The sequence below is a fragment of the Bos grunniens genome, chromosome 22 (genome assembly GCF_055505025.1).
Source record: "Bos grunniens cultivar Pamir isolate PY7600 chromosome 22, Bosgru_T2T1.0, whole genome shotgun sequence".
Lineage (NCBI taxonomy): Eukaryota > Metazoa > Chordata > Mammalia > Artiodactyla > Bovidae > Bos > Bos grunniens.
The window spans coordinates 10,426,653-10,451,527 of NC_141186.1; the positions used below are offsets into that span (position 1 = coordinate 10,426,653).

Genomic DNA, 24,875 nt, shown 5'->3' on the forward strand with positions numbered 1-24,875 from the left:
TTAATAATGAGTTTCTCATAACCAAGGAGAATGGACCCACAAAAAGCAAGGGCAACAAAACTTTTTAAAAAATATGTAATTCCCTACTTTGATTAAGTGAAGGGGGGAGAAAATTGCTTTGACGCCACCAGTGCAGAATCAATTAGACTTCCTGATTATCAAAAAGATTCTTAGTAAGTTAGGCTGTATTTACTTGCTGGGCTATTCACCATAAACCTGTAGCAAACACTCCATGTAGCAGCGAATCATGTATCCCCTTAGAGTGAGGAACAAGACAAGCTCACTCTTGTCTGTGTTACCCAACGTTGCTCTAGAAGTCCCAGGATGGAAAAATAAATAAGAATAAATAGTAAAATGAAGAGCAGAATTGCCATGATGAGCAGTTTATATAAAAGTCTATTTAATCAGTTGAAACTCTATGACTCATAAGACAATTCTGTATGTGACAAGTTCAAAATAAAAAAATGTGAAACCCATTAATTTTCTTTACACCAGCAAAAACTGTGACATACGGAAGAGTATCTTTAGCAAGAAATATGTATGTGCAATGTGAAGAAACATGCCAACATTATGAAAAGCAAATGAGGAGATCTAAATTAGTGGAAAGGCATGACATTTTTAGATGAGAAGACTCAGTACTGTCAGGGTGTCAATCACATAAACTCAAGTGACTTCCAATCACAAAACCACAACATGCTTTTTCAAAATGAAAACCAGTAAGTCCATTCTACTATCCTTCTTGAGGAATTAGTGTCAGCTATCCAAGCCACAGTCTCTTCATTTGTAGCACTGGGATCCTAATGAAACTTACTTCAAAGGGTAATTGTGACAGTTAAATGAGTAACACATGCAGAGCACTTACCAAAACACCAATCTGTAAGTAGCACCCACCAATATTAGTTTTTATTTTATTACTCTTACCAAATGTACTTTTGCTTGGGGATATACAGATAATGATGTTCATTGGAACAGTGCTTGCAATAGCAAAATTTAGGGCAGCCTCAAGTCTCCATCAATAGTATGATTAAGTGCGATACACTATAGCATGGAAAAATATATTCATAAAATTAGTCTGTCTATAATCTGATGTGGAAAAAGCAAAACACAGGACAAAATGTGTAGGATAATTCATGTATGTAAGAAGTATTGAAATGGTAGCTAAATAGATCAAAAGACAGATGATGGAAGTTTTTCTATTTCTTTTAATTGAAGTGTTTATTAAAATAATTACAGATTCATATGTAATTATAAGAAATAATACAGAGAGATCCCTTGTACTTTATACCTCATTTACTCCAGTGATAACATTTGCTAAGTTATAGTATCATAACCAAGATATTGACATTCATACAATCCACCTCCTGTGTTCAGATTTACCCAGTGCTCCTTGTACTCATTTGATGATGAAGATTTTCAAGTAAAAGTATATGTGAGTAAACCCGTGGAATTTCACTGGTGCCTGAAATGGAATCTTGGATGAATGGCAAATGAATTCATGTATAGATGAATGAATCACATGAACTTGTGTTTGATGCTTGGCTCTGCCATTCAGATACTATGGTCTTGGGTACATTGTTCAACCTCTCTAAGCCTCACATTCCTCATCAACACGATGAGATTTATATTTTCTCTTTCAGGGTTGAGGTAAACATTAAAGGAGGAAGCACATACAGGTTTCTGACACAGTACTTCGTAAACGCTAAAATGGGAACCATTAGGTCTTTCAAAAAGTTATATGACATTTTAGGGCTGAAAAAGGCTGGAATCCTTTGTCCCTATTTGGGTAGACTATTGCTTGTTTTATTCAAAAACAAGCACGACCTCAGTACCTGCCAGAAAGGCAAGGCCTTTCCTGCTGCATAAATATGACAGGCAGTCCTCCTGATGGTTTTCAGAGGTACCATAATTTCTGGCACAGATTCTAATTAATTTAAGCAAGCCAGATCCCATAAGTGAAAAGTGCTGTAATTTGGGAGTGACAGCGAATAGGTCATAGCTGTTCGGGATTCCATTTCAAGAGTGGGTGAGCCCCAGGGGACTGCCTCTGTGACAAGATTGCCAGAGGAGATGGTCACAGCGCATTTCATGGGGCTTTGACTGCCTTTATATGAGCAACCTTGTTAATGCTGTTGTATTTATTTAGTTAAGGTAACATGCTGCTATGAACTGCTGAAGTTCAATGTTAACATGAAGAGCATGTTTATTTCTCACTTACCTGATGGACTAAAGTGGGTGTATGAGTTTCTGTTGCTGCCTAACAAAATACTACAAATTTAGTACCTTAACACATATTCATTTAATCTCATAGTTTCTGTGGGTCAGGAATCTAGGTAGAGGTTAGTGGGCTCCTTTGCTTAGCATCTTACTGGGATGAAATTAAGGTGTCGGCCAAAGCTGCAGTCTCGTCTGAGGCCTGGGTCTTCTTCCAAGCTCACTCGTTATGGGAAAAATTCAACTCCTTGCAGCTGGATGACTGAGGTTCTCGTTTTCTTCCTAACTGCAGGCCAGGGACGGTCTCAGTAACTGGAAGTCACTTTGGTCCTTGCCACAGGCCACCACCCCATCACCCACAACATGGGAGCTTCTTCAAGCTTACTTCAGCAGGGCGATCTCATTCCAGCCTGCTAGGATAGTCTTATACGACCCAGCACAGTAACCCTGGAGTAATTATCCCCCCATTTTTCTCATACAAAGTAATGTAACAAGGGAGTTGTGTCTGACTCTTTGTGGCCCCATGGACTGTAGCCCGCCAGGCTCCTCTGTGCATGGGATTTCCCAGCAAGAATACTGGAGTAGGTTGCCATTTCCTCCTGCTAGAGATCTTCCTTGTCTCTTGGCGCCTCCTGCGTTGGCACACAAATTGTTTAGCACCAAGTGCCACCTGGGAAGCCCAGAATATGAGAAAGAACTCCCATATTCTAGGGGAGGGAATAATGTGTTTTTGCTCCCCTAAGTCCTTGTTATCTTCTCCTAAAATCCCCCTCCCCTCTTCCTCCTTCACTAACCCAGTTGCTCTCCACCTGTGGCTCCATATGTTTAGGACCCCTGTTGGTTGCCTACCCCAGGGCCATTTACTCCTTTCTCCTTCCTGATAAAATGCTCGTATTGCTCTGGTGCCCATCCTTCTCTCTGTCACTGTGTTCTTCAGTAAACACTGTTCTCAGCCCATGCACCAAGGAAGTGAATCCGGATTGGTCTAAGCCAGTCACTCTCCTTGTTAGAGAAAAGTTTAGGAAGGACATGTGGTTACAGTTCTGGCCAATAAGAGAAGGGAAATCTGATGATGAGCTTGAAGGAAAGGTTTTCCAGACAGGCCAATAAGAACAGATGTAAGGGGAGAGGCTGTCACTCTTCTGCTGCTGAATATTTGCAAACAGGCAGCCGTTTTTTGACCATCCCAGCTTTAAGTCTGTGATGAAGAAGGCAGCATAATCTGATAGAGAGAACCTGAGTTCTCTGTCACTGAATTAGCTATCTCTAGTGTCGTCTCCCACATTATGACACTCTCTTAATGTGAAGCAGTCTCATTATGCTTAAGCCAGGTTGAATCTGGGTTTCCTAACACTTGCAGCTGTAGGTACCTGAATGATTGTATGTGAGTGGGTGCACGGGTATCAATCTTAAATTGTGGCACCCACCCCAGAGCAGAGTGAATCAGTGTGAAATATTGTGGTTCCCTTACTTTACATATTGCAGTTGGAAGTATGATGATGATGATGAAGACAATGATAATAACAGCAGTAATATGGAGAGGAGCTTCCTGTGTCCCGGAAATGATGTCAAAGTTACCAGCATGCAATATATGCAAATCCATTGCCTCTGATTTTACTGAATGGCATCTAGAAGGATATAAATATAGATTTGACATGTTTCCTGTAGTCTTCCAGATTCCGTGCTCCCCGGTTTGAACATCCAGAGTAAGTGTGCCAAGACAGACTGTAGTAGAGATGCTAATGATCTGGTGTTAAGATCTTGATTATTTGCCTCTATCTGATCCACATCAAGGCAGCAGGGTGGTCCAAGTCGGAATTCAGTTGGTTTATGCATATTAAGGTTGTAAGTAGATTAATAGAATTCATGCTCATACTCTATTAGCATTGGGCCACCAGCATTGATTTTCCCAATATAAAATGCACTCTAAATGTTCTTTTTAAATTTGTTTTTTGTTTGCTTTTTTTTTTTGCCACAAACATGCATCTCAGTGGTATAGATGATAATAAACTGCATAGTCCTTGACCCAGAAAAGTCAAATGAACTCTTGGGGATTTGAGTCCATCAGAAGTTTAGTTGGCTAGTAATCCTGAGAGCAATTCATCTGTTTCTAGTGACTATAACTTGAAAGGGGTCTTGTAGCCACTCAACCCATTCACATGCATCTGGAGGAAGAAATAGAGAAGGCAAGTCACACATTAAGTTATCAGGGTATCATACTCTAAGTAAGTGGCTCCATAAAGCTAAACAGAATGCACATTCAATGGGCAGAATATGGAGAAATTGGTCAACCTTCCATTTATATTTTATATAAATCTGATAAATAAATGAGGCAAAACTAGGGCTTTTGTGGAACTTGAGAGTTTTTTTTTTTTCATTTTTATCAAATCATATTACTTGAGATAGATTAGTGCTAAGTCTCTAAAAAGAATGGAATTTTTCTTTTCTTTTCAGGGTGCATGGAAATGAGAATTGAAGCCAAACATCATTTGGGGCAGTCTATTTTTAGAGAAAGTGATTTGCTGAGGGTATTTGTCATTCATTCAGGAGGACAGCCAGCCCTGAGCCCTGGCAGGCATCAGTAGTAAGAGCTAGCTCTTGCGAGGAAAAGAAAATAATCCTTCCATTCTTGAAAATCATTAAAAAGGAATGTTTTCAAGTCAAAGGCAAGCAGGATATCAGCGAGAGAATGAGAAAATTTAAGGTTTTTTTGTATGCAGGCATACATGTACTGCAGATGTCGATGTACTAGCGTGTTTATCTAGTGCACATGCATGAAGGTGTGTGTTCAGTGGGTTGTGTGTGTCTGCATTACATGTTTCCATGAATGTAAGTAATAATAGCTAACATTTATCAGGTTGATTCTGTATCCCAGACTCTGCGAAGAGTCTTATGGGGATTATCTCCTTAAATTATCTCTGCAGCCTATGTTTTCCACTCATGAAGAGGTTAACAGAGCTATTAGGAATCAAAACCAGGATTTGGAGCCAGGCAGCTTGACCATTTCAGGCAGTCAGCTCCCCAGAGCCCTCGACCACTGATTACATTACCATGCTGCAGAACCATGTTTGTGTGTGTCTTCGTGTATCTTGTGTTTGTTTTGGAGACAGTCTTAAAGGGGTGCGTGCATGCTCAGTCGTATCCGACTCTTTGCAACCCCTTGGACTGAAGCCCACCGGGCTCCTCTGTCCATGAAATTCTCCAGGCAAGAATACTGGAGTGGGTTGCCGTTTCCTACTCCAGGGGATCTTCCCTACCCAGGAATGGAACCCACGTCTCTTGTGTCTCCTGCATTGATAGCGGATTCCTTACCAAATGCGCCACCTGGGAAGCCCTGTCTTAAAGGGAGGCAGTTCTGTTATCTGCATTACCATAGAATCAGTAATTATGTTTCTCACAAACACACCCATCTTCTTGGTAACATACTGAGTTCAGCAGCAAAATGAGACTGAAAAAGCTAAACTCTCAGTGTGTTTGCATGTAATTCCTGTTTGTTCTTTGACTTCATCTTCAAATGTAGCCCATACAGTTTTCATTTTGGTGCCTTGCATCTGGCCTCTCTAGCTGGTAAAACTTGTGTTGTTTGAGACTGGAAATTTCAGGGATTTGAACTCTCTTTAACCACATCTTTACATGGATTTCTCGTAGTCATCTCAAAATTAGCCCATCAAAAACAATTGCCCAACAGTCATCCCCTCTCCTCATCAGACTGGCTTCTTCCCACTGTCCATCATTCTCAGTAAGTGGCCATTTCTCCAGTGGCAACTGCTCAGGAAAAAAAGCCTTCAACTCATTTTGGCTTCTCTCTTTTTCTCACACTGCACCTCCAACCACTAAGAAACTCTGTGGACTCTATTTCAGAACATGCCAAGAACACACCACTTCTTACCATTTCCACTGCAGTGGCCCTCACTTAAGCTGTTGTCTGTCTATGAAAATGCTAGTCCTTTCTCCATGCATGTGTGTGGTAAGTCACTCAGTCATGTCCAACTCTTTGCAACCCTATAGACTATAGCCCACCAGGCTCCTCTGTCCATGGGGATTCTCCAGGTAAGAATACTGGAGTGGGTTGCCACAGGCTCCTCCAGGGGATCTTCTCTACCCAGGAATCAAACTCGCATCTCGTGTCTCCTGCTTTGGCAAATGGGTTCTTTACCACTAGTGCCACTTGGGAAGCCCTTCTCCACGTATAAACCAGTGCGACCCTTTACAGACACAGGTCACTCAGAGTCGGGCAGTGACTTTCCATCATACTGGACATGAATCCAACGTCCTCCCCAAGGCCTCTGAGGTCCTGTAGCATCAGCCTCTGCCTGTATAACCTTACCTTTATCCTCTGCCTCCTCCTCTCCTTCTCAGTCTGTCCCACTCACTGGTGTTTAAGCTCCTTGTGTTCCTCACACACACAGAACATATTCCCAGCTCAGGCTGGGAGGATGACCAGGATCACAGGGTGCTGGGGGGGTGGTATCCTTAAGTGGCCCTTAAAATTGTGTCCAGAATGCAGAGACAGTATTTGGCCTACAAAGTCACACCCCCATCATTGGAAGTGAGGTCGTGGCAGCTAACCCCCAGAGAAAGCGTTCCTCCAGGGTGAGGTCTTTGAAGAGCGGTGGTCAGAGGCCCCGTGTCTCCATTAGGCCAGGGGACACGGCTTTGCAGGCGGCACATATGCACTCTGTGAAGAGGTGACGAGGGCACAAGCATGGATTTGGCCGTCTTGAGAGACCTGGACTTGATTCCTGACTCCGCTGCTTCCTGTCAGAGTAACAGGGGGCAGACACTTAACCTCTTGGAGTCTCATTCTCCTCATAGTTCACATTTTTGCAGTGATTTACACTCCTGCAGTAATAGTGTGGGTTTGTCAAAAATCTGCATATACCCATGGGAGTGTAGCATGTAAGCACTGTACCAACTCAAAATATCAGCAGGATCAAGTTAAAGATAATTTTGGTTAAAGTGACCCCAAAAAATCCAACTTACAGTAATTTAAACAAGTGTGGGTTGGTTTTTCTCACATAGTAAGAAGCCTGGAGATAAGAAGTTGCTGGCCTTGGCTTAGTCATTCAGCAAAGCCATCCCCACCTTCCTCGTCTCTGCTCTGTCATTTTGGCCTCTTGGCTTATGTCCTCTTGTTCATTGTCATGGGGTAGCAAGAGGGCTGCTGTAGCTCTAGACATATTGTCAGGACAGGCAGGAAGAGAGAAGGATCAGACAAACCCAGTCCTTCCTCTTATATCAGGAAAGCAAAACTCTGGAGAAATCTGCACTGGATGTACACTGCCCTGGTCAGGACTGTGTCATAAGCTATTTCCAGCTGTAAGGAAAGCTGGATGTACTGGTGTTTCAAGAAAAATGAAGGTTTTGTAAGAGAAAGAGAAGTAGAGACTGGAAATTGGAAACACAGCCAACAGAGTCTGCCGTGGGTGGGGGGTCGGGGAGTGGGGAGGCAGAGTCCTGCAGGGAAACAAAAGGTTGAGAACTGCTTTGGGAGAGATCTAAAGTTGATTGAGACGTAATCCAGTCTATAAGGAATTTACAAATTTAGGGTGGGGAGACAGACAAAAGGTGGTGCTAGGGGTAAAGAATCCACCTGCCAGTGCAGGAAACTCGGGAGACATGAGTTCCATCCCTGGGAAGATCCCCTGGAGAAGAAAATGGCAGCCCACTCTGGTGTTCTTGCCTGCAAAACCCCATGGACAGAGAAGCCTGGTGGGCTACAGTCCATGGGGTTGCAAAGAGTCAGACACGACTGAGTGACTAAGCACGCGTGCACACACATGCAGGACACACAAAAAGATAGTAAAGTGTTACAAACTGAAGAACTGTATTGTGGTGCAAACATTGTTATTGTAGACCCAAGGAGCAATTAGTTCTGATTGGAATGACGCAGGCAGCTTCATTTATCTCTTTGAGCACTTCCTTTGTACCAGGCATTTCAACACTAATTGCTAAAGTCTCCCCAGTGAACAAGACGGAAAACCTGCCTGCCCTCACATGGAGCTCTTTAAAAAGGACAGAGACAAGAAATAAATGAACAAATAAAGAAAATGAACTCCAGTTGTGACAGTCCGATACAGCAGGTGGCTTTCCCTGAGGGGGAGAGGGTATTCCCAAGGTACCTTGGCAGAGGAACAGCACGAACCCAGGCTCAGAGGAAGGAATATATCATCCTCTTTGGTCACTTGTGGCTGAAACTCCGAGTGAGGAATATGGTCAGATTGGGCTTGTTGCAAATGCTGGCTTGGTCACAATAAGCAGGACTGCGGCTTACCACTTGGCTTTACCGCTTACATTATGACCTTCCAGAATCATCATCTACAAATTGGAATAATAGTCCCTCCAAGAGCCATAGAGTGGGTTTAATAGCAGAGTGCATGCAAAGTGTCTGCCATACAGTAACTGCCTCATAGGGTGGATTGGAGGATTAAAGGAGATGATATATGTGAAGTTTTAGGAATAGTGCATGACACATCCTAAAGACTCAAATGTCAGCTGTAACTAATACCCTGGTTTTCTCCTCCACATAAAATGAGGAAGTTAACACAAGCTGGCTTCCTCCGCCATCCTCCACCTCTCACTACTTGCGTTTTGTTACTACAACTTGTGGTATTTTTATTACTGTGAAAACGAAATTATGTGTCATCTGTTCTAAATTATATGTCATCTGTTTCATTAAGTATTTATACCAGGTGAACTGTCTTTGTGAACTGTTTATACCATTTTAACTTAACCACGTTTGAATTATTTCAAGCACAAGTTCTCTGATGCCTCGTGTTTTCCATATTTTCCACTGCTTTTGTTTTCTCTGCTCCTGAACAGTCATTTGTCTGGGCTAAGAAGGCTTGGGTCATAAGTTTGCCTTATGTTGTTTCATGTTGGAGAAGAGAAATTTGAAGTGAGTCTTAGGTTTCTTTCTTCATGGATGACCCACTTCCCTTCCTATGTGTTTGGATGTCCTCCTTTTCTTCTGACACCTGGATGTTCTGACAGGACACTTGAACCTGCTGGCAGGAAAAGAGATTGTGTCTTTTTAGCCGGATGACCCGACACTTGGTGGTTCCCTCACTGATGGGGTTAAGTCTCCTTCCCTCATTTAGCCCAGGAATTCTCTCTTATCTTTGAATAATGCTTCTGCTAGTCATTCTGAAGTCTTCTTCAGGACCCAGCTGTTTCTTCATATCCTCTCTCATATTATCTTCTCTGATGATTTTCAACTTCTTGTATCGTTACAGTAAGTCCGGTGTTTTGTGAGAGCTTCTCAAACATGCCCACACCTCGCAAGATCACCCTTCTGCAGAACAAGTCCTTTTTGCTTTTACCTCTCTTGTTTAAAATTTTATTCTGGTATTACTGGTTGCTATAAATTCTTTTCTTAACTTTAGCAGATCTCTTCTTCCTTTCTAATTGAGTTTGATCATCTCAGCTTTCATATCTTTTTTTTAGAGATTATACCTTTCCAAATGTATTGAAAGCACAAAACAGAGTGTAAATAAAATTTACTTTTTATTCCAATAGCCTGGAAAATCCCATGGATGGAGGAGCCTGGTAGGCTGCAGTCCATGGGGTCGCTAAGAGTCGGACACGACTGAGCAACTTCACTTTCACTTTTCACTTTCCTGCATTGGAGAAGGAAATGGCAACCCACTCCAGTGTTCTTGCCTGGAAAATCCCAGGGACAGGGGAGCCTGGTGGGCTGCCGTCTATGGGGTCGCACAGAGTCGGACACGACTGAAGTGACTTAGCATAGTATAGCATAGCATAAGCATTTTCATCACTATGTTCTCCCTTTAGCACCCGAGTGTTATAGTATTTACTTATTTTATGTTTTAGAGGTTTTATAGGCACCATATTACGTTTTATGTTCTTAAATTTCTAAATGAAATGAGCTTTTCAAGATCCGGAATTTCTGCCTAAATGTAGCGAGAAAAGTCACCTGGGATCACTTGAATATCCACGTAGATGTTGTTCGAGTCCTTGTGTTATGTCTTGAGCCAGAAGAGGGGTCAGTGTAAGCACATGTCCTTAGCTGACTGACACAGCAGCCTCAGGAATCACATGGAGGAGCAGACGGTGCATCTTCAGTACCTGCTGGCCGTTGCAGCAGCAGCTGTGTGTGCGCTTCGTTGCTCAGTTGTTCCTCCTCTTTGCGACCCCATGGACTGTAGCCCGCCAGGCTCCTCTGTCCATGCGACTTGCCAGGCAAGAATACTGGAGTGCATTGCTGTTTCCTTCCCCAGGAGATCTTTCTGACCCAGGGACGGAACCTGTCTCTCTCATGTGTCCTGCATTGGCAGGCAGATTCTTTACCACCTCGGCGCCTGGGGAGCTCATAGCAGCAGCAGTGTTGATCAGTCTGACTTTGTAAAATTTTAGATTCATCCTCCATACGCGTGTTGAATGAATCAAGTTAAAGATGAATGACAAACTGAGATAAATGTTTGCCACACAAATGCCAAAGTTTCTATAAATCTCTACAGTATGTACATAACAATAAAAAGATCTACTCACCTCCTAGAAATTCATCAAATTTTGAGCAGTTAGTTTCCGCCCATACAAGCCACATAGTTTAGCTCATAAACATATAAAAAGGAAATTTATCCCTGCTAACAATTAGGAAGTTGGAAGTTTATAACCATTTTTTGCCTATGAAATTGGCATATGTTTTGAAAGTTGACTATAAGAAGTATTGACCAAGGTATGGAGAAAAAGACATTCTCCTATACCAGCCAGTGGACTGTGGCTGTAAAATATAGACAAGCAAGTGTTCTTCCAGCACTAAAGCTCTTTATCTTTGCACATGTGTGCAAAGATGTATGTACAAAATATTCATCCCTGTGTTCTTTATAATAGAAAATATGCTAGTTAGAGTAAGGATGGACTCTTGTAACAAGCACACCAGTCGGTAGTCAGTGCCTCAAAAAAGGCAGACATTTATTTTTCCCTCACATAGACTTCAGGGGCAACTGTTTAGGTTAGCAGGGCAGCTCTGCTCCACGGAGTCACCCAAGCACCCATTCCCTTCCAACACGTGCTCCACCATCCTCTAGGGCAACATTGTAAGCTCCACAGTTGAAGCAGGATCAGCATCACGCCCATGTTGCAGCTGGAGTGAAGCAGGAAGAGAGCATGTGCAGGTACGCACCCAGCCTAAAGGTCTAGCTTCAGAAGTGACACGTATCATTTCAGTATATTCCATGAGCAAGAACACCGTCTCATTTCTTCATTTATCTGCCAAAAGCTTTGGGCTATGTAATGTAACTGTATAGCCAGGAGGAAATGAAAGTGAATTTGGTAAACAAAAGCAGGTCTCTGCCTCAAAAGTACTATGCTATGCTACGCTATGCTAAGTCACTTCAGTCGTGTCCGACTCTGTGTGACCCCTGAGACGGTAGCCCACCAGGCTTCTCCATCCCTGGGATTCTCCAGGCAAGAACACTGGAGTGGGTTGCCATTTCCTTCTCCAATGCATGAAAGTGAAAAGTGAAAGTGAAGTTGCTCAGTCTTGTCCGACTCTTAGCAACCCCATGGACTGCAGCCTCAAAAGTACTAGAAGCCATCAAATATCCATCAATAGAGAAACAGTTAATCCAATACCTCCATTTTATGGAATATTAGACCACAATAAAAGAGTGAGTTACATCCCCCATGCTTTTTTTCCACTCACAAGACTGAGTTTAGTGCTATTATATGAGTATCATGGATCTTTCCATGTATCTCTCTGAGTGAGATGAAAACTTGAGAACCAGGGGCATGCCATTGCCTCTCCTTGTCCCTAGTGGAATATGTGACAAAGCAGATAATCAATAAGTATTTACTGAAGTGAAAAGATCCTTTTACCCACTTAGTTTAAAAAGCATTTATTAAGTGGCTGTGTGAGTCTTCTCAGGCATCTTATCCACTCCTCAAATTTTTTCCAGTTTCTCTACTTTGTTCTGTGTTTATTTCCTCCCAACTAATTTCCGTCCCCATCTCCTCTGGCTGTACTTTAAGAGCACTAACTTCATTTTTTATTTATTTTTTAAAGTTTTTGACTGTGCCCCACAGCATGTGGGATCCTTGTTCCCTGACCAGAGATGGAACCTGTGCCCCCTACATTTGGAAGAGTCTTAATCACTGAATCACCAGCAAAGTCCCAAGAACACTACCTTAAAGTCCAACCATGCATATATCAACCAGGGAACAATCAAACATGTTTTAATAAATAAAGGAGTGCTTCAGTATGAACTCATGGTTTTTTAATAGTTGTATAGATTCATATAAAAATAAATATAGATATGTGGATATGGGTTTATGAGTAGTCATTAATGTTTTTCCTAGTTCTGTCCACTGAGACAGCTAAAGCCACTGACACCCCAATAGTAAGAAGCACATCTGGTACCCAGATAGCAGTTTAAAGTACCACTCCCCAATAAAACTAACCAGGGCTCCTCGGAGAAATGCTGGCTGCAAGACTGGAATGAGGAGAATATGAGATAAGCCTGGAGAACCTGTAGTGTCAGAAAGTAAGGAAGTCTTCAGAGATAATCAGGACACATGGAAAAGGACACAGATTCAAGCCTAAAGGAGCTTCCAGTGGCCAAACCTGGGACAAGTTGAGCAACAAAATAAATAGCAGTAGTAGTAAACTGTAACTCATAGAATAAAGAAAAGATCCATGAGTCCATACTAACGGAAATAGCCAATTGAATAAATAGATGAAAAGAAGAATTCTACAATAGAATACTGATTAACACAGAAGGATAATGGAAGTAGAATACCACCATTAGGCAAGCACCGAGTAGCGAGGTTTTACAGGCGGAGGTCATTGATGGATGCTGAGATTAGAAAACAAATGTGTGATGAGAAACAGGATGTTTACATTGTCTCAAAGTAGTCCTCCTGTGTGAAACTCATTCACTACAAAGAAAAAATAATTTAGAGTAGAACAGCCTGGCAAATATCACTTAAACCAAGTGACCAAAGTTAGTATCACCAGTAACGGGACAAACTGACATCAGATACCTCCTGATATGCTGCCCTGAGAAGAACACATCACTTTTTCCCTAATCTTACCATATATATATATATATATATATATATATACGTACATACATACACACACACACACATACATACACACACCACCACACACACATATACATATATATATATATATATATATAAGCCTCAATCTAATAATGAGAGGGCATCAGACAAACTGAAATTGAAAAACATTCTACAAAATACTGCTTCAGTTTAGTTCAGTCGCTCAGTCATGTCCGACTCTTTGCGACCCCATGAATCACAGCACGCCAGGCCTCCCTGTCCATCACCAACTCCCGGAGTTCACTCAGACTCACGTCCATCGAGTCGGTGATGCCATCCAGCCATCTCATCCTCTGTCGTCCCCTTCTCCTCCTGCCCCCAATCCCTCCCAGCATCAGAGTCTTTTCCAATGAGTCAACTCTTCACATGAAGTGGCCAAAGTACTGGAGTTTCAGCTTTAGCATCAGTCCTTCCAAAGAACACCCAGGACTGATCTCCCCTAGAGTGGATTGGTTGGATCTCCTTGCAGTCCATGGGACTCTCAAGAGTCTTCTCCAACACCACAGTTCAAAAGCATCAGTTCTTCTGCGCTCAGCTTTCTTCACAGTCCAACTCTCACATCCATACATGACCACAGGAAAAACCATAGCCTTGACTAGACGGACCTTTGTTGGCAAAGTAACGTCTCTGCTTTTGAATATGCTGTCTAGGTTGTTCATAACTTTCCTTCCAAGCAGTGAGCGTCTTTTAATTTCATGGCTGCAATCACCATCTGCTTAGCAGTCTTCAAAAAATCAAAGTAAGAAAGACAAGGACAGTGAGGACCTGATATAGATTGAAGACACTGACTGTGGAGGGACTTCCTGGTGGCTCGGTGGTTACGACTCCACCTTCAAATGCAGGGGGTGCGTGTTCAATCCCTGGTGGAGAAACAGGATCCCACACGTAGCAGGCTGCAGTCAAAAATTAAAAGTAAATAAGTAAACAAACACAACGTTATAAATAACTTATACTTCAATTTTAAAAAGAGACTATGGGGATGTAACTAAATGCAATATGTAATCTGAATCGGATCCTGAACCAGGAAAAAGACATTATGGGCAACTGGAAAAAATCAAATAGGATCTATAGATAATAGTTATACCAGTGTTAGTTTCTTGGTTACAATTAATTTACTATATTTATATAAGATGTTAACATTAGGGAAAAGTGAGTGAAACTTATATAGGGATTCTACCATTTTGCAACTTTTGTATTACTGAAGTTACTTTAAATAAAAGTTTTTTAAAAAAGAATAGGTCATGCAGTTTTCACTGGATTGGTCTTTCATAGAGAAACACTCCAGAGCCCTGCTGAAGTGAAGAATTCCGAATAATTTTCTAACCATCTAATAGCTAATGTTTAAAATCAGTAATTTTTTTCCCCTCATTTGGTTTAACCTAACTCTGGGTTTCTTTCTTAATTATCTGAAAGTAGCAATTCTGTTCATTTGACTAAGGAAACTGCCCCTAACCCGTATCTTATCTTTAGCTAAGTAGTTGTTAAAACCAAAGAATGCATCAGTGAGGCTTTAAACAGAGTTGGGAGTCTACATGCTCTTCTGATTCTCCAGCCTGCCTTTACAAAGTGCAAGCTGTTAAACCAAAATTGTTTACTGGGTTCCTATAAATCTAATGTGCAGCTTTAGAGGGGTTCTGCAGTGCTTTGAAAATGAAAAGTCAAGGATCAGACATAGCATATAAAATACACAAAGGATTCGGCTTATAAATTGACTTAATCCATTAACCACTTTTTTCAAGACCCAAGCAAGTTTTTCTTGAGTTAACACAATACAGAATAACAGAATGAGGGTATGAAAAAGGTCTCCAGACATGGACCTAGATACTTGGGGTCAAGTTTTTATTTTTAATTGAAGTATATTTAACTTACAGTAGACTTCCCTGCTGGCTCAGACGGTAAAGAATCCACCTGCAATGCAGGAGACCTGCGTTTGATCCCTGGGTCGGGACAATCCCCTGGAGAAGGAAATGGCAACCCACTCCAGTATTCTTGCTTGAAGAATCCCATGGACAGAGGAGCTTGGTGGTCTACAGTCCATGGGGTCGCAAAGAGTCAGACACGACCGAGTAACTTAACTTTTGATTTTCAATATTGTATTAGTTTTCAGTGTATAACATACTGATTTAATATTTTTATACATTATACCCATATAAAGTTATTATAAAATACTGGCTATATTCCCTGTGCTGTCCATCTTTGCAACCTATTTTTTAAAAACTTTATTTTCTATTGGAATATAGTCAATTAACAAAATTGTGATAGTTTCAGGTAAACAGCAAAGGAATTCAGCCATACATATACATGTGTTCATTGTCCCCCAAACTCCTCTCCCATCCCGGCTGCCACATAACATTGAGCAGAGTTTCATGTGCTATAGAGTAGGTCCTTGCTGATTGTCCATTTTAAATATAGCAGTGTGTACATGACTGTCCCAAACTCCCTAACTGTCCTTTTCCCCCATTCTTACCCCCGGCAATGTAAGTTCATTCTCTATGTCTCTGAACCTGTTTATGTTCTGTAAGTAAGTTCATTTGTATCATTTGTTTTTAGAGTCCACATATAATAGATGTCATACGATATTGCCCCTTCTGTCTGACTGACTTCATTCAGTATGACAATCTGGAGGTCCACCCATGCAACTTATTTTACAAATAACTAGTAGTAGTTTGAACCTCTTATTAGCCATAAATATAGTATTTAATATGATATATTATATATGTATAATTGCATACTATATTATATCAATATACAATATATGTATGTGTATAATATATATATTTCAATCACTTGCCTCCAGTCTGCCTTCCTTCAGCACCAGTCCAGTTTATAGCCAGAAGGACTTGACATGAAGAGCGCGTGTTCTGCTTCTTTACTAGTTCCAGGGTCTCACTTCTGTGTGGCTCAGGCTCACAGAGTGAGTGGTTCATAGCCCGCTTGCAGTTAGCTTAGATGGAGATGGAAGTTTCTCTTCAAAATAAGTGCAGTGCTCCCAAGGGCTCTTGACTTCCTTCTTCTGTATCAGTGAGGATGCGCTAGATTATGGGTCAGTAACAAACACCCCAAGATAACCCGGGAGCACCTTCTTCTCTGTCAGGTCTAGCCCCTCTGCTGCATCTGGGCTGTAGGATGGAGGGGAAGGGACAAGAGTCTTGACAGCCCACAGTTTCTGTAGGTTGTTGCTGCATTTCTGGCTAACCCTTTCTGACTGATGACACTCCATTCCTGGTCTCAGTGGAGCTTGAGGGCCCTGCAGGGTGTCCCCCGAGACCACCCTCCCCAGACAGCTCACTGAAGTGGAGCACTGGCTTCACATAGCCACTGCAACTTCAGATGGACAGCAAAGCACATTCCTAGCACGTATCTAAAAGGTGGGGAGAACAGCACTGTATTGCTGTTTACACACAGAAGATACCCAACTTTATGGTTCAGAACACCAGCCATCTCTTCAGTGGATGACTCTGTGGGTCGACAGTTTGATCAGGATTGAGCTGCGCAGTTCCTCTTTTCTCATCTGGATCCTTGATTCCCTGCAGGGAGCAGGGTGGCTCTGCTTCTGGGATGTCACTCGAGTGATGGGGGTGGTTTCTGGACCGTATGTCTCCTATCGTCCTTCAGTACATATGGCAGCTGGGCAGGTTTCTGAGGGAGAAGACAGGTGTGCAAGACATCTTGAAGTCTGGGCTTGGAAATGGCTTTGAAGTTGCTTCTGCTACCTGCTGTTGGTCAAATACCTGCAAACCAACAGGATTCAAGGAGCTCCAGCTTGGATGGGAGGATCTTGAAGTCACCTTGCCAAGGAGCATGGGAAGGGTAAAGTAGAGAATTGTGGCATCCACCCCAAGCACTAAACCCACCACATCTTCCTGATCTCCTGCAGGGAAGGCTGGGGGCTTGATGCAGAGGTGGCTAGACTCGGCAAGTCCGGGTGAAGTCATCTGTATGTCCAGTAGGGCTGTCTAATAAATGGAGGCCTTTATTAGAACAGTGTGATCAGCACTTTCTGTCTACAGCTTTGGGGCTTAGACATTAATTCCAGGCAACAGGAATGGATATTCAATTACAAGGGAAATGCTCCTTTTCAGGTGAAGTGACCTATGACAGGTCATGCAGCTGCCTGCCAAGTGGTTCATTTCTTTTGTCTGGGCAGAGGGGACACTCTGCACTAAGAGCTGATGATTTAAAAGCATAATTAGAAGGGAGGAGAGAGTGAGATGTATGGAGAGAGTAACATGAAAGCTTGCATTACCATATGTAAAATAGATAACCAACGGGAATTTGCTGTATGTCTCAGGAAACTCAAACAGGGGCTCTGTATCAACGTAGAGGGGTGGGATGGGGAGGGAGGTGGGAGGGAGGTTCAAGAGGGAGGGGATATATGTATACCTATGGCTGATTCATGTTGAGGTTTGACAGAAAACAACAAAATTCTGTAAAGCGATTATCCTTCAATTAAAAAATAAATTAATTTTAGAAAACCAAGCAATCAAAATAAAATGAGGTAGAAGGGTTAAAAAAAAAAAAAAAGCATAAAAAGTAACCTAGACTTTTAAAAGGTCACTGTGGCTGGGATGGCAAGAGCAAGGTGGATGGCAGTCTAAGCTGTCACTGGGACCCAGAATCTACCAGTCCTTGGAGCCCGTGGCAAGGAGCTTTTCTTTAAATTTATAGAGAACAGGGGCTTCTCTGGCAGTGCAGTGGTTAAGACTGCACTTTCAATGCAGGGGACATGAGTTCCATCCCTGGTCAGGAAGCTAAGATCCCACATGCCTCATGGCCAAAAGAATAAAATAAATTTAATTTATAAAGGACAAAAGGAACTTTGTGAAGGATTTTGAACAACAAGCTCACGTGGTCACATCTGTGTTCCCCATATATCCTCTCAGCTCCCATGGGAAGACTAGATTGGAGAAGCGGGCTGGACCAAACCACCCAGGATTCCTCCAGCCCGTGTGGTGCTTCTTCATAGGTCCCAAAGGCAGAGGAGAAATGGCCTAGTTTTGCCAGGATCAAAACCAAGAGGCAGCAGGGCAGGGGGCAGAGCAGAGAAAGTCAGGTGGATAATTCCACATGATGTTCTCCTCAAACACACACACACACACACACACACACATACACACACACACACACACTTAGCCATATGCTTTGGAGCCCAGCAGGCTTGGGAAGCTCTGGTTTGCGTTCTGTGATGCTTTAGCCACTTTAATTCCCGGTCGATGGTCTCCTCTTCTTTGCTGTGTGAACAGACAAATGGTGGCCAAGGGACCACAGCAGAGAAAGGCCAGCACAGACCCCAGCATGATGGACCCAGTTGTGATCCCAGGAGTTCATACACTTAATGTTTCCAGTGATTCCAATTCGAAAGGCAAACAGTGTCAAAAACCATGAGCTATTTTGAAGCATACTGGTGGGTGCCCAGGGAGGCAGGGAGGAGGAGGAGGGGTGGGGTGGGGGCCATTGACATTAGCCACCCCTGCAGGCACCCCTGTGCGCCTCCACAGGGGCTGAGGGTGTCAGGAACGGAGCAGCCCACGGAGCAGGCCTCACCCCCACCCCCCCAACACTCACAGCAGGAGTCTGCATGGTTGATCGTAAGCCTGTTCTGTCATTGCATTGCAGCTCCAGAAACTAAAACGATCACTTTCTTTCAAGACCAAGAGTTTACGGAGCAAAAGCGCTGACAACTTCTTCCAGCGAACCAACAGCGACGTGAAGCTGCAGGCGGACGTGCTGGCGGAGGTCAGCCCCGGCTCCAGCCCGCTCCCCGCCCCCGGAAGCCTGACCTCCACACCCACCAGGGCTGGCCTGTACCCCGGCGGCGGAGGCAAGGCCCACGCCTTTCAGGAGCACATCTTCAAGAAGCCCACTTTCTGTGACGTCTGCAACCACATGATCGTGGGTAAGCCCTGCCCCTGCCCCTCTCCTGCAGGTCCCTGCATCTCTGGAAAGCCAGGTGAGAGGGGTGCACCTGAATCCAGGTCCCTGTGGACAGACTCTTAGACCGTCTGGCAGCGGGGAGGATTGTTTGTGATCCCCTGGAGGAACACCGGGCTTCCCAGACAGTATTAGTGGTAGAGAACCCACATGCCAATGCAGGAGACATAAGAGATGCAGGTTCACTCCCTGGGTTGGGAAGCTCCCCTGGAGAAGGAAATGGCAACCCACTCCAGTATTCTTGCCTAGAGAATCCCCTGGACAGAGGAGCCTGGCAGGCTACAGTCCATAGAGTCACAAAGAATCGGACACGACTGAGCGACTTAGCATGCACGCACTCACGAGAGAACACTGTGTGTCAAAGGTAAGGGAAGCAGGGCTGGGCGGAGGAGAAGCTGGGTAATGGTACGGATATGACAGAGCCTTCAACTGCTCCCCGGGGTGCTCTCCAGCCCCGTTCAGTCATCTCGCTTTGAGGCCAGAAGTCCGGGACTTTGTACCCTGCATCACCTCTCACTGGATGTCGGCAGGCCACAGGTAGAGAGCCACATCTTGGACAAAGCCGCTCTTAAAAACTGCCAAGGGCAGTTAGCCGAGAGGGATTCTGTGGGAGGCAACCAAGATACTGGGCAGTTGGAGTTCGAATGCCTCCATTCTGTAAGGGGATCTGAGCGCTGCATTGCAGGGTCCATTCGTGCTTGTGTGGCCGTGTCTGCCTGAGGTCACCTGGGCAGGGGGTCTGTGGCGTGGTGACTTACAGGCGAATGAGCAGGGCAGGCAGGTGTGGAAGGGAGGAGACCTCAGGGAGGCACTGACCCAGAACAGAGGATTCAGTGGTAATGGTGATTACCAACTCTGGACCTTGGGAAGGACTCACTCCTGGTACCACAAAGAAATGGTGGTGGCCTGAGTGTCTTAGGGCTTGTGCCCAGAAGGGAGTGAGGTATAATATGTCCCAACCAGAAGGAAAATGCAGCCATTCAGAATTGCACGCACAGAGGCTCCACACTTGACACCCCCTGCCTCGAGGCAGAAACCCAGTGACCAAACAGATAGAGGAAACCGTAAAAGGAAAGGGACTTAGGGTGGGACCCAGAGCGAATTGAAACCAGTTGTATCAAGACAGCCGCACGTCCTAAGTGATCGACTGGTCCACTATACAACAAGGGAGGAGGGGGAAGGAGATGCCCACATTTCTCTCAGGGGGGCCGTTAGGATGCACCCACCCTAGGAGAAGTTGAAGGGCAGAAGCCTGGAATTAAGAGAGGAAATGAGGCTGAAAATCGAAAAGATGCAAAGCTGACCGAGTCGGGAACTTGTCCTGCAGAGACGGAGCCAAGCAAAACCCGGAGCGCCTGGACCATGGCTGAGAGGGATGCAGGTGTGGGAGACAGCCCTTCCCCAGCTGGGGTCCCAGGGCTGGGCCCACACCATGCCTTCTGCTCACTTATGGCCTGGATGCTGTGATCCTGGGCTGGGCCGCCAAGGCTTGAGACAAGAACACTCTAAGATCAAGAGCCTGATTCCCGAGCTGGGAGCCAGGGTCCCAGTGACCCTGACATGTTGTTCCTCTCGCCTTCCAGCTCCTCAGCGCCGACACCCACCTCTCCCAGCCCCCAGTTTCCCCTTAAGTGCCCACTTCCCATGGCCCAGAGTCTCTTCTGAGCATGACAGTTGTCTTAGGCCGGATTCCCCAGAAGCAGAGCAGAGACAGGGACTCACATGCCCATAATCTATTGAGAGGACGAGAAGGGGAAATGGAAACCAGTGGGCAAGGGAGGGACTGCACTAGGCCGTGGTCTTAGGTGGATCTTGCGGGAGCTCCGGGGCATGGGTTTGAGGAGCTGGTCCTTCCTCGAGGCCAGCCTGTGGCATCAGTGGGCTTCCCCTCTCCTCCACAACGGAGGTCATTTCAAACCCCTGAGCAAAGTGGTTCATGCTCTGCTGAAGGCAGTTCTCTCGAGAAAAGGGGCAGCCATGAGCTCTGACCAGCCAGCAGGGATACCACTGGTGTATTCGTGGGCTTTTGCTACTAAAACAAGTTACTACAAACTTGGTAACTGAAAACAATAATTTTATCATCTTCTAGTTCTGGAGATCAGAAGTCCACAGTGAGTCTCATGGGGCTGAAATTGAGGTGTGCACAGAGCTGCGGTCCTTTCTGGAGGCTGGAGGGAAGAATCCATGTTCTTGCCTTTTCCAGCTTCTCGCGGCTACATGCACCTTGGCTTGTGGCCCCTTTTCATCTTCAGTGCAGTGAAGCAAAGCCATGGCAGGTCTCACCACCATCTCTTTGGCCCTGACTCTCCCCCTTTTCCAGAGGACCCTTTCGATTACACTGGACCGACCTGAATAAGCCAGTATGACCTTCCCATCTCAGAGTCACCTGATTAGCAGCCTTACTTCCACTTCTACCCTTGAGTTCCCCTTGCCACACAACATAACCATTCAAGCTCCGGGGACTAGGACATGGACATCTTTGGGAGGCCACTGTTCTGCCTATTCATGCCCAGTAAAGGGTATCTGGGCAGGGCATCAGCAGTGCCAACCACAGCAATGGAAGGAAACCTGAGTTGAAGATCGCAGGACTGGCCTCTGTTGATTCCTTTCCATCCTGGCCCTGATGCCAATCATGTGAGTGTTATATTCCCACTGAAGGCTTTGTCATGTCACAGGATGAGAGACCATCTTTGTTTGAAGTGGGCAGAGAGGTACCTTTCCATGTGGTACACAGAATGGAGAGAGCCCTGACCCCTGTTTTGCTCCTGACTATTCCTATGACACGGAGAAGGTGATGGCACCCCACTCCAGTACTCTTGCCTGGAAAATCCCATGGATGGAGGAGCCTGGTGGGCTGCCGTCTATGGGGTCATGGACACGACTGAAGCAACTTCACTTTCACTTTTCACTTTCACGCACTGGAGAAGGAAATGGCAACCCACCCCAGTGTTCTTGCCTGGAGAATCCCAGGGACGGGGGAGCCTGGTGGGCTGCCATCTATGGGGTCGCACAGAGTCGAACATGACTGAAGCGACTTAGCAGCAGTAGCAGCAGCATTCTTATGACACAGTTAGCCCTTTCCTTTCCCAGGTAAAGGGCTACCCTGGTGCCTCAGATGATAAAGAATCTGCCTACAGTGCAGGAGATCCGAGTTCAATCCCTGGGTCAGGAAGATCCCCTGGAGAAGGGAATAGCAACCCATGACAATATTCTTACCTGGAGAATCCCATGGACAGAGGAGCCTGGCGGGCTACGATCCATGGGGTCCCAAAGAGTTGGACACGACTGAATGACTAAACACACTTCCTAGATAAAATGAGATGAGGGTGCGAGGATGGCAGAACGACCAGGAGCTTGGATTTAAGTCCCATGTAGCTGTGCAACCTGGTGCCAGTGATGCACCTTCTCTGAACCTGTGTCCTCATTTTATGTGGAGATGATAATACAACCCTCAGGACTTTGTGTGGATTAATGAACTGGCAGAAGGAAGGTATCAGGCATCTAATACACCTCACTCGGTAAAGGAGGGCCATTGGAGTTAATATCATTATCATTATTATGGAACAAGAAAATAGTCATTTTTCTAAGGAAGAGAAAGCTATTTGGAGGGTAAACCAAATTAGTGTATCAGAAAAACTTTTTACACTTTATAGGCATAAAAATTTTAAAAATAATGTCTAGGTAACACAAAATAATTAGTCCCTCATCTACACAACCATAGATTCCCTGGTGGCTCAGTGGTAAAGAATCTGCCTGCAATGCCGGAGCCCCAGGAGACACTGTTTCAATCCCTCAGTCAGGAATATCCCCTGGAGAAGGGCATGGCAACACACTCCAGTATTCCTGTCTGGAGAATCCCGTGGACAGAGGAGCCTGGCGGGCTATAGTCCATGGGGTTACAAAGAGTCGGTCACCACTGAAGCAACTTAGCACAGCCATGTTTTTTGTGCACCGTAAAGATTGTCTATGGTTCTGCATTTCCTATTTTGTGAGGGGTGTGAACAAGTGAGCAGGCATCTAGAAAAGAGGGATCAGAATGTTGAGTGCATGCCAGGATAAGATTGTGAGGAAACTCTGGGAGTTTGATGTGGAAAAGACTTTGCATGTGCAACGGTGTTTTAAAATCCTGTATTGGAAAAGTCAAGAGACTCACTCTCTATGGCTTTAGAGGGAAGAGTTGGGGACAAGGGGTAAAGGTAAAAGGCAAGTAACTTTCCGGGAGAAGATAGCCATGTAACTGATGGAACTGGTAACTGGTCTACCTTCTGAGTAGCCAGTGGTTTTAACTTCTCCCGGGTGTAGGTCATCTGGAAGTAGGCCCCCGACTTAACTGTCTGATAGTCTTTGAAATGAGATTTGGAACGTGTGCTGCTTCCCAGAGAGTTCAGTGTGTCATCACTGGCCATGGACATATCAGTGGTTTCCCATATGGCTGGGACCAGGGTTGAGTGGTGCCCTTCGCCAAGACCCAGTTAAGGGGGAGGGGTGATTCAAAATGGGGAGCAACGTCAGCCCCTCTTGCAACCATGCACACAGGCCTGTCCTCATCCTCAGAAAACCCTTACATAACCACACTCTCATTTTCGAGTACTTTTATTATTCACATTCTTCCTTCCAACAAGCCACACTTAGCAACAGTGCTTTGCCTCAGTCAAGGATTTCCGGAAAAACTGTCACAACCACTTTAAGATTCCAGCTTCCTTATACTATTACTTAGCATCTTCAGATCTGCTGGGGTTCGGCTGATACAGACTCAGCTCAGTTAGTGCGTCTTCTGTCTCTTCCTTATCTCTCACCTTTTCCTTGGATGCATGGTCTGTCAAGCCACGTCCTTCTAATGGCAAGGACAAGTGGAACTGTACAAAGCTCCCCAGGACCTTGGGTTGGAGATGGTGCCCTATCACTTCCGCAGGCACTCCACCAAGGATGTGGGTCAAACCCTTGTCTACAAATGGAGAATACACTCTGCCCTTAGCAGCAGGAACAGCAGAGACAACTGGCAGAGGACAGGGTGAAAAATGTTAATAATGCAGCCCGTCACCAGGCTTAGGATGGCTCTGCCTCATGGAGCCTTGTTTGTCTGGGAGACACTGCTGACTCTTGGAGCTGAACCACCTTCCATGTCCCTTCTGCATCTGGAAGTGATGCCTGGTTCCTGACTGTTCCCGTGACAGGGGCTTGGATGGAGGGCGGGGGAGGTGGGGCAGGTTGTTCATCATCTCATGCTCAGAACTCTGAGGCAGTTTGGTCTCCAACTTGGTTTTCGTGTCTGCCTTCCTTGCTTTGGAATCTGATGCTTCACTTTCAGTTTCCACACAGATTTCCACCAGGCCTTTTCAAGGCACTGCTATTCATAACCTTTAAATAGGTGATCATGAGTCTCTATTTTCCATTTCGTTGTGACGAGTGTGAAAAGACAAACAGCCCGTGTGTTCTTAAAACAAGTAACGGAAATGAATTCATCTCTGAGGAATGTAACATTCCTTAACCCTAAGGAGGATTCCAGGTACACCTCAAGTACAGCGACAGTTTGGAAAGGTTCTGTTTTGAAAATCACACCCCCCAAAATGCTCTGTGTTAAACAGAATCTCTACTTTTCTCTTCTGGAATTAAATGTATAGTGTAACTGCCTTTTTATCTTAAGA

At 44.7% G+C, this 24,875-nt stretch overlaps 1 protein-coding gene across 4 annotated transcripts in view; it reads left to right on the forward strand.

Moving 5' to 3' along the window:
* Positions 1-24,875, forward strand: part of STAC (SH3 and cysteine rich domain) — a 114,438-nt gene that overhangs the window by 25,452 nt on the left and 64,111 nt on the right. For 3 of the 4 annotated variants that reach the window (XM_086365791.1, XM_086365793.1, XM_086365794.1), the window contains exon 2: positions 18,916-19,195. In XM_086365791.1, the coding sequence (XP_086221917.1) occupies positions 18,916-19,195 (280 nt within the window). The remainder of the gene's footprint in view (positions 1-18,915; positions 19,196-24,875) is intronic. The other variant, XM_086365792.1, reaches the window with a different exon arrangement.